The 13,008-nt window shown below is 45.1% G+C and overlaps 1 protein-coding gene across 1 annotated transcript in view; it reads left to right on the forward strand.

Moving 5' to 3' along the window:
- EBAG9 (estrogen receptor binding site associated antigen 9) overlaps positions 1–1,259 on the forward strand; it is a 33,553-nt gene extending 32,294 nt beyond the window's left edge. The window contains exon 9 of the mRNA XM_068234925.1: positions 861–1,259. Coding sequence (XP_068091026.1) covers positions 861–981 — 121 coding nt within the window. The 3' untranslated portion in view covers positions 982–1,259. The remainder of the gene's footprint in view (positions 1–860) is intronic.
- Positions 1,260–13,008: the final 11,749 nt, after the last annotated feature.

Consider the following 13,008-nt stretch of genomic DNA (forward strand, 5'->3'; position numbering starts at 1 on the left):
CATTTGCGTCAATCTGCGCTGATCGCCGCCTCTCCCCGTCCCTCTCAGTGAAAGAAGACTGAGAGGGGCGGGAAGAGGCGGAGATCCGCACAGATTGACGCAAGTAGAGGCAGAGCTACAGCCCAAAGCTCTGCCTCTTCATGGAAGGAGCAACGTTTAAGCTATGGCATTAATGATGAATAGGACTGTGAAGTAAAATCAGGTATTACTGGAGGCTTCAGTGGATATGAGATAAACTTTTGCACATTGCATAATTGTGTTCCTTTCATATAGTTTATAGGGCATTCCTCAAGCCAAATACTTTTTTTGTTTTGTTTTAATACTCTAATTCCCTATAAACTAAACAAGCCTTGCCCACAGCTTTTCAGAGAGCCTTGGCACTCAGTCCCAGGTAGCAAGGGCTTATAGGAGCTCAGTCTGGGCAAGAGGAGGAGGAGGTTACTAGCCAGAGATTTCAGAGGCAGAGGGGAGGAGGAATGGGGAGTGACATTTTCCACAGGCTAAGGGCTGGAGATGCTATCAGCTTGCCTCAGTGTTGATAAGAGTAGAGAAGTTTCTCTGCTTTTTTTGTTATGCAAATAGTAAGACAAGACAATTTGATAATTTAGTATCAGCAACACACTCTTATCAACAAGCTTCTAAGTGATGTGTGACTTTGAGTTACTAACCCTTCCAGTAACTGTATACCTGTTTTTTTGTTTTTTTTTTCCTTATGCCTGTGCTTAATTTTAGAGCAGAGATTAAATTTAGAGTTTCATACCACTTCAAGCAGTAGCGTCGGCTTCCGGATCGCACTATAAGCATCTTTCACTTTGTTCGCAGTAAGGTGAGCTGATCGCCTCCTGTTCTTTCCTTCACAGGCAGCAGAAACTGGCCGATCGGGAGAAGAGGACCGCAGAGCAGCAGAGGAAGAAGATGGAGAAGGAGGTCCAGAGGCAGATGAAGAAGGATCAAACCAAAATTGGTGTGAAATTATCGTAACACTTGATGGGTTTTATTCGTGGGGTGCGACTCCCTTACAGACATTTTCTTCAGATTTTCCAATGTTTTCACGCTTTTTGTTGAGCCCGGATGATAACGCATCCACTGTACAAAGGCCGGGGCGAGGGGACCCCGAACAGGACTACACGGCAAATAATAATGGTCTCTACGGATTGCGAGTGGAACTTTTCCAGTGAGAGGCAAGCGATGATGTACATAATCCCTCCAGTCTTCTCGCTGCAAATATGTAATTACTGAATAAAGGAATTTTAAATAAACCTCCATAATTTGGCCATTCCCTCATCCCATGTTTATTAGAGACCATGTGATAGTGGAACTCAAACCAAAACGTCACTCCCCTTTGTATCGGATAACAAAGTCATCAGAAAAAAAGGGCTCTGCTCCAAGGATATGATAAAAGTCCAATCTTTAGTCACAGTGCGGACAGTGAAGCATCAATAGAAAGCTCATGCATATCGGAGTAAAAATGACTCCTTAGTCGTAGCAGCTACGAATACAGAGTCCTCTTTACTCTATGCGTGAGCTTTCTATTGATGTTTCACTGTCCGCACTGTGACTAAAGACTGGACGTTTTATCATAACCGTGGAGCGGAGAACTTTTCTTCTTCATGTTGGCATTGGGTTTTTGGCAACCAGCTCCGGATTTCAAGAAGTGGTTGTAGTGGACCCTTTTCCACACTATATACCAAAGAGTTATCAGAATTGTATTGCTTTTTCACCCTCCTTGGGGAGGTTTTTCTTCACTTTCTGCACTCACTGGTGATGGGAAGTAAAGGGATATCTCCCATAGGATAGGTCAAAACCTATACACAAGAAACGGGAGCTATGCTCTTCCTGCGAGGACCAATATTTTAAAGGGAAAAGCAGGTGCTGAGGGGTGGGGTCAGTGTACACACAATTGTTGACCCTCTGCTCCCAAGACTATCAGCAATAAAGATTGCAAATTGTATTTAGGTGCAGAAAGAGGACAATAGCTTCCGAAATGGATTGTTGGCAAAAACATTCTGTACTAGACCCTTTCACCAGCTTTGAGGTTTCCCCTAATGGAAATGGTCCCTGAATTGCATGCAAAAACATTCTGATCTAGACCCTTCCACCAGCTTTTAGGTTTCCTCTTGTGGTAAGGGTCGTTACTTGACCCATACCAGTCAGCAAGCAAACAGTAGTATGTTTTGTACAGAATGCAATCCATTTTGGAAGCTAATGTCCTCTTTCTGCAACTGAATACGTATCTAAGTGCCTTTATTGCTACTTGTGTTCCAGATTGCTGCGTTTTTGAGGATTAATGATTGTATGTATGTAACAGCGACCTGAAAAAGATTCTATTTTTTTCCCCACAATATCCTAGTGAAAAAAAATATGTTCCTGTTGAAGAGATTCTCTCACTTCCTGTCCCAATGACACGACGAGAAACCACTGATACTCTCCCCAGTGAGGACACAGGCAGCTTTGATGAAGTCAAATGAGCAGAATAATAGCCAGTAACTGGGAGTTTTCAAAACAAAATAATGTTAAAATGTTTCATCAGTTAAAAATGTTGTCACAGCAGTCAGTATTGGGTGTTAAAGAGAACCTGAGGTGGCCTGGAACAGAAAAGAGATACACTTACCTAGGAATAGGTAAGCTTCTGGCTAGCGCTGTAATTACAGCGCAGGAGATTTGGGCACAGCCGACGCCACCATAGACTGTAATAGGAATTACAGCTATAGCGGCGTACAGTGAGTAACTTCGGCGCCGTCAGAAGACGGAGCTGAAGTTACTTTTAAAACACTGTAATTCGTCCTTCAGCAATAGCTAGAAGCCAAATATTACATTGTTCCCCACTTTCCATGTGGACCTAGAGGGGGTATTGTGGCCCGCGACTAGGCTCCCATGTACAATTTCAGCCCACTTTGTATTTAAGTTTGACACCCCTGCTCTAGAGCGTACATGTCAAACTCTGTCCCATGGGCCAAATCTGGCCCTCAGACCCATCAGATTTGGCCCTCAGGTGATTTCCCCAGTTTGCATTATGTTTGGCCCACTCTAGACTACCAGAGAAGCTATATTGGAGGGTTAAGCCTTAGATCTCCAGGGAAGCCATATGGGGAGGGGGACAGCACTTGGTACCAAGGAACTGTATAGGAGAAGGAAGGGGCCACTAGATACCACTTGGCTGTATAGGGGAATGAGGGGGCCACTAAACACCAGGAAACTGTATGGGGAGGAGGAACACTAAACATCAGGGAATTGTATAGATGAGGGAGGGAGGACTACTAAACTGTATAGGGGATGGAGGAGAGGGGGTTATTAGACATCAGGCAAGTTTATAAGGGTGAAAGGTGGCCACTAGACATTAATGTGGTCGGCCCGCGACTTTGTCCCAGAGCTCAGTTTCAGCCCACTTCATATTTAAGTTTGACACCCCTGCTCTAGAGGCTTCCTGTGTCCTCCGTGCCCCCATAGCTGTTCACTAGGACCTTCTGGGAGGTCATGGCCGCTTTCCTCTTCCTGTATGAGGATGGCCATTCTTCACCCACATGGACCCGCAGCTCTGGCTTACTGTGCAGGCACGGTATGACTGCACTTGTACACACAGGGAGCATGGCCATGTTCTGAAGATCTGGTGCGGCAATGGTGGGGTTGAGAACTCTGGAACTCTGCAGGATCCAGAGGCTTCCCTCTTCCTTGGTATCATTTTTTTGTCCCCAATCTGACTCTGGTACATTTTTAGGGCCCTTTTCCGCTGCTGCTTGTGATCGCTCAAGCACCAATTTCCACTTACTGTTGTTTGTGGCGTAGCAGTCAGGAACAGAGTGCGATGGCGACTAGGTGATTGTTGTTCGGGGGGAAAAGGCGCACACTAGTGGGAAATGAGCACCCTAATTTACATGTAAATCATGGTGCTCTTGCGATCAGCTAAATTGCTGCTATCTGCTTTTTGAAGCAGATTGCAGCTAATGGAACCGGGCCTTTAGGGAAGATTATATTCCTCTGTGCCATGCCTGAAAATCTGCCGGACATCAGATTCTCAATGGGTAGGATGGAGGCTCCCAACGTGTTTTCTATTTTATTATTTTTAAATACAGGCAGTCCCCGAGTTATGAACAACCCGCCGTTACGAACGACATGGATTCTGTGTTTCCATGGGAACAAGTCAAAAACATTTTTTTTTTTCAAATTGGACTTTACGTTTTTGAGAAAATCGATTTTAAAAAATCCAAAGAAAATATGGCTTTTAAACGTGTATAAGCAGGTGCAGAGCTGACACTGGAGGTACAGGGGACAGAGATGGCACAGTGTTCCAACTTAAGAACAGATTCAGGTTAAAGGGACACTTAACGTGAATCCTGGATGAACTTTTACTAATTGCATAATTGTGTTCCTCTCCTATTGTTTATAGGGCATTCCTCAAGCCAAATACTTTTGTTTTTGTTATAATACTCTAATTCCCTATAAACTAAACAAGCCTCACCCACAGGTTTTCAGAGAGCCAAGGCACTTTCAGACAGTAGCAAGGGCTCATGGGAGCTCAGTCTGGGCAGGAGGAGGGGGAGGTATTACTAGCCAGAGATTTCAGAGGCAGAGAGGAGGAGGGGGAATTAGGTTTTTTCGCTCAAGATGCAGATAAGCCTGCCTCTATGTAATGTTTACAAACAACATGGCTGCTGTCATCGTATCACAGGAAGAAATAATCAAATTCTATTAAAGCTGTTTGCAGCTAGATTTGCTGTGTAAACTATCTAAACTTTAGATAAGCTATATAGACAAGTTACTTGTTCTAGTTAGTTGTTCATCTCGGATCCGCTTTAAGCCAGGAATAAAAAAAAAAATCTGTTTTACTTTGCTGGGGCCCTCCAGCCATCTTGTGCCCTTGCAGTCATTCATGGAGCCTCCGGTCCCCTGCTGCCAGCTAGTTTTGTTTTCGCTGACAGGACCGACAGGCCTGGCCAGGCATATTTTTCTTTGTGTTCCCGTCCGCAGTAGCGTCCTGCGCCTGTACAGCATGCTATTGAGGACGGGAACATGAAGAAGGATACGCGTGGCCAGGCCTGCGCAGAAAGCTCGCCAACTCTCTGTCAGGGCCTGTCGAAAACAAAACTAGCTGGCAGCGGGGAACATAGTCTCCGTAAGTGACTGCGAGGGCACGGGGCGGCTGCAGGGGGCTGGTAGAAGCCCTAGGCAAGTAAAGCTGATTTTTTTATTCCTGACTTAAGTGTCCCTTTAAAGCCAATGGGTACCGTTTCAAAAAAGAAAATGTCAGATACTCACCTAAGGAGAGGGAAGGCTCGGTCCTAATGAGCCTTCCCTCTCCTCTCCCGGTGCCCTCGGTGCTGCGCTGGCTCCCCCGCTCGCGTCCGCCGCCGCAGGGACTTCGGAGGTCTTCGGGAGCACTCGGGCTTCCGAAGACGGGCCACTCCATACTACGTACGTGCGAGCGCGTCATAGAGGGCGCTCGCGCATGCGTAGTATGGAGCGGCCCCGTCCTCGGGAACCCGAGTGCTCCCGAAGGCTTCCGAAAGCTCCCTTCGGCATGCGGAAGTGGCAGTATTTGACCGAACTGGTCGAATACTGCCAAGGGGGATCCTGCGCGGGACCGGGCACCGGGAGAGGAGAGGGAAGGCTCATTAGGACCGAGCATTCCCTCTCCTTAGGTGAGTATCTGACTTTTTCTTTTTTGAAACGGTAAACATTCACTTTAAGAACGAACCTACAGTCCCTATCTCCTTCGTTAACCGGGGAATACCTGTACAAATAAAAAAAATATTTCATAAAGAGAAGTAATCGCTCACCTCTCCAGAAGATATAGACACCAGTTCAACTGGAAAAAAAAGTTTATACTCAAAAAGCAATCTGACAACAACGCTTTTCACGGGTCATGGCCCGCTTCCTCAGGTCAATACAAAATGCCTTGATAGCATAGGGGATAAGAGTGTAGGTGCCTCCAGAGCTAGGCAGAGGCTGGAGAGGCTCCAGCCTTGGGGCGCATTGCATTGTTGAGCGCATTCCTCTCCACTCTCAGTGCCTGCTCGCCTCTAGTTTTAATTCAGCAGAGCCGATCAATGCCATCCGAGAACCGGTGCCTGTCCTCCCTGTCCTAAGCCGTGCTGAGGTGACAGGCGCAGGCCAGTTCTTGTGTTTGGTGCTGCTGCACAACAACAACAAGCTGTATGCCACTTCAATGGAAGTGACGATGGCTTCCTGCCATGCATTGCCTAGGAGGAGTGGGCTCCAACTTTCTGAACTCCAGAATGGACGGGGGTGACGGAGACTGATCATGCAGCATGGGATGAGACCCTCCTCCAGGAAATAGAAGTGCTGCTTAATGTGCACAGTGACAAATTTATCTGCCGCTGATTAATCTCCTCCTGGTGCACACTCGCCCTCCCTGAGTCACCGAGATCACAGGAGCGGTGGCTGCAGCATTATTGTTGCTAGGCAACATTAGCACTGGCTTCCTGCAACGCCAGCTAGGACTAGGAGGAGCAGCTGCAACTTAACAGACCACATGGGACCTCCTGGAAGCTTGATGCAGCAGAGCGATTGCCTTGTGGGTTGCAGCTTCAGCTTCATCACAACACATGCACCGAATCTGGATGTGGCCTCTACCTGCTGCAAAGGTGTATGTGTATGTAGGCAAGTATGTGTGTGTAGCTGCAGTTGCACTTTAGAGCTTTTTATCTACTAATTGTAGATTACATGGCACTACAGTATTTAGGAGATGTCTGGTCACCTTAATCCCAGCAGCCCTGCCACTACCAACATTGCTACTCCCACCTCGGGTACGCTAACTCCACTGGTGCTTTTCCCCTGCCGCTACAGAGTTCTGGAACTCCATTGCTGCAATTGAGCTGTCCCTGCCAATACAAATGTTAGCAGAACTCCACCCTGTTACCGTGTTGTCCCCTGGTAATACAAAGTTCAAATGCCCTTGGCGCCCAAATTACCAGAGGTGGGTGGTAACTCTATAATTTACTGTGGGCATCTATGGCACCGCCCATGTTACGGGCCTGTGGGTGGGCGCACTTTGAAATCTCTGCCTCTGGTGCTGGAGAACCTTTTCCCGGCACTGGGTGCCTCTCATCTAATCTGTGAGGTTGGAGGGGGAGGAGACAGAAGAGCGCCTCTGAATTTATTTTCATGCTTCATGGGAGGTATATTGTGCTGACACTTTAGTAACAACTTGATATGTATTTTGGCTGTATTATGGAGAGTTAGAAAACTGATATTTTGCATTTGGTGGTATCACTGCTCTCTTTAGTGCAGTGATAAAGTGCAGTTCATGTAGTACTTTAATCTGGTCTGCCGATGCAGGGCTGAATTCAGTGCCCTCTCTTCTTGCTCTCACCTCCTCAGCCCGTATGCAGAGTTGCAAGCGGAACTTAACCTCCTGAGTGTTACGCCGCTCAGGAGGTTTTGTTACGTTGTGCCCCAGGATGAATTATTTTGCTGTAATAGCTGCAAAACCTTTAGCTAGCACTAAAAACAAGGAACACCAAGAGCCCCAATAGTGTAATATGTACTGGTAAATGGTTACTAGATAGAGTAAATATTAATACTCACAAACCAGGGTTACCATTAAGCAACCACTGTAAAGGCAGGTGGGGAGATTTTCCTGACCCCACTCAGGAATAAGAAGTCGCTCTCTGTAGATGAGAAAAAGGGGGTTCAACCCTCCACCCAGGGTGGACTCAATATTATGCAGGAGAACAGAGGTGCCAAAAGGAGAAAAGGAACCTAAATGAGGTTAAAAACCAAATTCTTGGTAAATAGGAGGTAGTGGTGGACTTACCTCCTCAAAGTAGACACACAACGACTGTAGTAAACAGTCAATATATTTTATTTATGAACTCCAAATATGCAACGCGTTTTGCAGGTTTGATCCGGCTTCATCAGGCAATAACAACGGAGTAATAGCTGTAAACAGAGATAATTGGCTCATAACCCATGTGTAGTCATACAGTCATTAATTATATATAAAAAAAATATAAAAACGTATAACTAAAAATAAATATCAAACATTAAAAGTAAAATGGGTATTAAAAGTGAGGGTGATTGGGATTAAGACAGTGGAAAAGGTAATTGTGAGCAGTGATGAGCAAAACTGTTAATTGCCTGATGAAACGGGATCAAACCTGCGAAACGCGTTGCATATTTGGAGTTCATAAATAAAATATATTGACTGTCTTTACTACAGTCGTCGTGTGTCTACTTGGAGGAGGTAAGTCCACCTCTACCTCCTCTGTTTACCAAGAATTTGCTTTTTAAGCTCATTTAGCTTCCTTTTATCCTTTTGGCGCCTCTGTTCTCCTGCATAATATTTAGCTAGCACTAGGCTAGCTAGTACAAGTGCCCGGCACCCCCCGATCCAGCCAGTTTATACATTACCAAGCCTGGCTCCAGCACAGCCTTCCTGGACAGCTCTGGTCTTCACTATGGGGAGGATTGCACATGGCGTCGCCGACGTCATGATGTCAAGAGCAAACCAGATCCTCCCCATAGAGAGACCGGAGCTGTGCGGGGAGGCTGCGCGATCGCTGGATCCAGACTGGGTAATGTGTAAACGGGGGGATCGCAGGGGATCGGGGGGTGTCGGACAATTGTACAGTGTCGGGAATACCGCTAAAGAGGTTAAATGAAGTTATTCATCCGCTCGCTGATCTCCTTTCAGCCGTGCAACCAGCAACACATCTCCATGATGACAGCAGGGTCATTTTATCCGCAACTTGTACGTGCCAGCTGGTCACATGATGCTGCAGTGGCCATAGAGAGGATGCTAATTGTGCAGCTGATGGGCGCTGGCAGCTGAGAGCCAGGTGAGTGAATTCATTAAAGCTCCACTTGCAACTCAGCGTGTAGTTGGCTGCATAATACTTAGAGGAACTCCAGTGGAAATAATGTAATAAAAAAAGTGCTTCATTTTTACAATAATTATGTATGAATGATTTAGGAAGTGTTTGCCCATTGTAAAATCTTTTAAATCCCTGATTTACATTCTGACATTTATTACATGGTGACATTTTTACTGCTGGCAGGTGATGTAGCTGCTGCATGGTTTTTTGGCAGTTGTAAACAGCTATTTCCCACAATGCAGTAAGGTTCACAGACAGGAAACTGCCACGAGTACGTACGTTTTTGTGGGAGGGGTTTCACCACAATATCAGCCATACAGCGCCCCCTGATGGTCTGTTTGTGAAAGGGAATAGATTTCTCCTGTAAAAGGGGGTATCAGCTATTGATTGGAATAAAGTTCAATTCTTGGTCGGAGTTTCTCTTTAAGGGCTTGTTCACACCTAGAGCAGTTTTGGGTTTTGCAGCACTTGTGCACAGGGCTGTGGAGTCGGTACAAAAATCCACCGACTCCGACTCCTCAGTTTAGGAAACCTTCGACTCCTCTAATTTGCATATTACAATCTTGTTGAGTGAAAGTATGTAACATGAAATTTGTCTCTTAACTGCCAACGCTTAGGAAATTTTAAAATACAACTGAAGTGAGAAGGATATGGAGACTGCCATATTTATTCCCTTTAGACTAAAACTAGTCCTCAGTAAAGGTGGCCACATACCATATAATCAAATGATCCGAAAAAAACGATCGGATCTCCTGAAAAAATCGAAAGTTTTTTTTTTTTTTTTTCATTTGACTGAAAAATCCAATCGGATTTCCCGTTTTCTTCTTTTTTTTATTTTATTGATCCGGAAGCCAGATATTTTTCTTCAATCTTTCTAAAGATTGTATGGTGTGTGTTAGATTGTCAATGTATTAATATACACACCCTAGCAATTTTCTCAGAGTTTCCAATGATTTTTATCATAATTGGGGAATAATTGAACATAGGTGAGTGGTACATTGGTCATATTTTTGAAATGTTACATTCAGTCAGAAAAAATGATTGCAATTCTTAAATTAAACAGATTTTTTAAAAAAATGGTATGGTGTGTGGCCACCATTAGTACTTGTAAAAGGTACAGACCAGAACAAAGAACATCTATCAGGCCCTAGGCAATGTAACTGTGGGTACATGTAAAGGTGGCCACACACGATACAATAAAATGATCCGATTTTACAGCAATTCGATGAAAACGATTGTATCTCTCGAAAAAATCTAAAGCTTTTTTTTTTTTTCATTCGACTGAAAAATCCGATCGGAATTCCCGTTTTTTTTCTCGATTTAAATCGATTCAGAATGCCAGATATTTCTGTTCAATTTCTCTAAAGATTGTATGGTGTGTTTTGGATTGTAAGTTTATTAATATACACACCCTAGCAATTTTCTCAGAGTTTCCAATCATTTTTATCATAATTGGGGAAAAATTTTACATAGGTGTGTGGTACATGGGTCATATTTTTTAATTTGTTACAATCAGAAAAATTGATTGCAATTCTTAAATTGAACAGATATTTAAAAAATTGTATGGTGTGTGGCCACCTTAAGAGTGATGTGCAGGTACTCTGCAGGGGAATGAGGAGATTCTTCCTTTATTACACATTCTTCATGCACAATCTGAACCAGGTTTATGGGTGACAGACAACACCTCTGTGTTCAATGTGCACAGCATTCTCAGTGGATTCCCTGCAGCTCTATGGGGAGTGCATATGTAGAGTATAGTACTACTGTGTAACAAAGTAAACCTGAGACAGATGAAATTAGAGTTTTATACATACCTTGGGCTTCCTCCAGCCCCCTTCAGGCTAATCAGCCCCTTGCTGTCCTCCTCCGCCACCTGGATTTGGCATAAAGGTCCCTACCCTCAAAATTTAGGGAGTGTAAGAGGTGTGGGAGCGGAGATATTTCATATTTTATCTCCAGCAACATAATTAACTTCACACTGAGCATGCGTGCTACTCAGTGTGGAAGGGAGCTTCCGGGCAGCGCAATCAGACATTACACCGGATTTACCATAATGCATTGTAGGCTTGTGCCTACAGGCGCCTGATGATGGAAAGGTGTTCACTCCCCTCCCCCAGCAACTCCCTCCCTCCTTCCCTATGCAGAGTTCTGAGCAGAGCATGAATGAGGTTACTCACCCTGCTCTCTGCATTCCACTGACTAGATCTCCTTTCAGTCTGGGGAACCACTAGCTACTTGATACTGAGGGTACCTCTGGCTACCTAATGCGACGAGACTCCCGTAGCTGCCTATGACGGGCAAGGGAAGTAAGGGCCAGGACATGTGTAGAGCAGTGCAGCCGGGGTTTGTAGTTCCATGGAGGGTGAAGTCTAGGGTGCCAGGACATCTGTGCCTATAGGCTCCTGTGATGTAAATCCGGGCCTGACTGTACTTGTACTTCAGCCAGTAGATGGCACCCAGGAGCTGATGGAGAATATTTTCTGTGAAAACATTCTAGGACACTAAACAGGGAATAGTGGTGCTCTGTGTGGTGCTTTCCCAAAATAGAACTACCGGTAATACAGTGTTAGTAAATGTTATGCATTTTCAGCCTACAGTGCCTGCTTGCTGGTGTTCTAGGCCAGGCCTTGCAGATGAGTGTTGTGACTTTTGGTATTTCCTGCCTATTCCTATAGAATTATACTTACACTAATCTTAAAAGTAAGGGTGTGTACACACATCCAGTTTTAATTGGCCTATTTAATATTCTGAGAGCTTACCTACACAGTCTTTTCAAAATCTGGTAGCTCTCATACTGCATGGAGGTGGTAAAAGTGGCCAATCAAAATTGGATGTGTGTACGCACCTTTGGACTCCTAATGCATGATTTCAGGATGGTGGAAAAAAGTCCCTGGCCCATATGCAATTCCACTCTTCTCCTGTGTTTTCTCCTAGGAGATAATTTTTCATCTTCTATTTAAAATAACTTTTTTCAAATAACCCTCTAGGACAGGTGCTACATATGAGAGAGAGATATGGGCCCGCCCCCAACAGGAAACACATCAAACTAGCCCTCTATAACTTCCACCTCTAGCCTCTACCTGCCAGTTCTTTGTGTTTCCTGTTCCGGGGAACACCTAGCTCTCTAGCTAGTGGAGTGGTCAGCAGCCAGGCAGTGCTGAGGCCATGGAGAACTAGTTTGGGTAGCCTTATCCTGGTGGGGTTCTGGAGGTTACCTTTATCCACAGGCTGGTGGATTCCTTTGGCGAAAACCGGCAGGTGCAGCGGTATCCAGAGGAGCGGCATTGGAGGCAGCTAAGGCGGAGGCCATACGCGCGACGGAGGGGACAGTACCAAGCGGAGGCGTAATGGTGGTCTCTTGGAGGAAGCGGAGTGCGGGGCAGCAGGTCCAAGCGGAGGCTAGGGCATTGGCGCTCTCCGTACAGTACTTCCGCCCTGAGTATGACGTCACGTCCGGTGACGTCATTTCCAGTTCCGGTTCGAGCGCCTGTTTAGATGCCGCGGCGTTCAAACCTTCACACGCGTTGGAGATGGTGAAGGAGATGGACGCAAAGCAGAAGACGGCAGATCAGGTAAGTGGGGCAGTGTCGGAGGACAGTCGCCCGTCTGATCTGCGAAGGTCTGAAATCTGTTTTGGCCGCATACTGATCCAGGAGGTCTGCTGAATGGTGGTGATGTAGTAATTCACTAAGGCCGCAGTCTGATCAGTGAGGTCTGAATACATAATAGTGGCTACAGTCTAATGTTTTATGATGATTGACGTAGGCCACATGGTATCAACGAGGTCTGCATATCCTATAGCATGATTATCTCGTTGGTTTGCGCTATAATTTATTATATATGGCATTCTGAGCAAAGCTGATTTTATGGTGGATACGAAAGTTTGTCACTATTAACAGCAATTTCTTTAAGTAACAATTTTGTTTTACACAGGGTCTATGCGTTTTTGCAATGATTCCTGGGAAAAAAAAAAAAAAAAGAAAAAAATGTGTATAGTTTAATAGTATTTCACTAATAGGTGGAATCATACTATACCTAGTTTGCTTAAGATTACCAATACCTGTTTGCATATTAATTGGTATGAAAAGCGTATCATTATGACATATTGATTATGTTATTTGTATGTTTTTAGGGAGCAATGGAGTCTGATAGCTCTGATAGGCCCAGGAGTTGC

The sequence above is a fragment of the Hyperolius riggenbachi genome, chromosome 5, assembly GCF_040937935.1.
Source record: "Hyperolius riggenbachi isolate aHypRig1 chromosome 5, aHypRig1.pri, whole genome shotgun sequence".
Lineage (NCBI taxonomy): Eukaryota > Metazoa > Chordata > Amphibia > Anura > Hyperoliidae > Hyperolius > Hyperolius riggenbachi.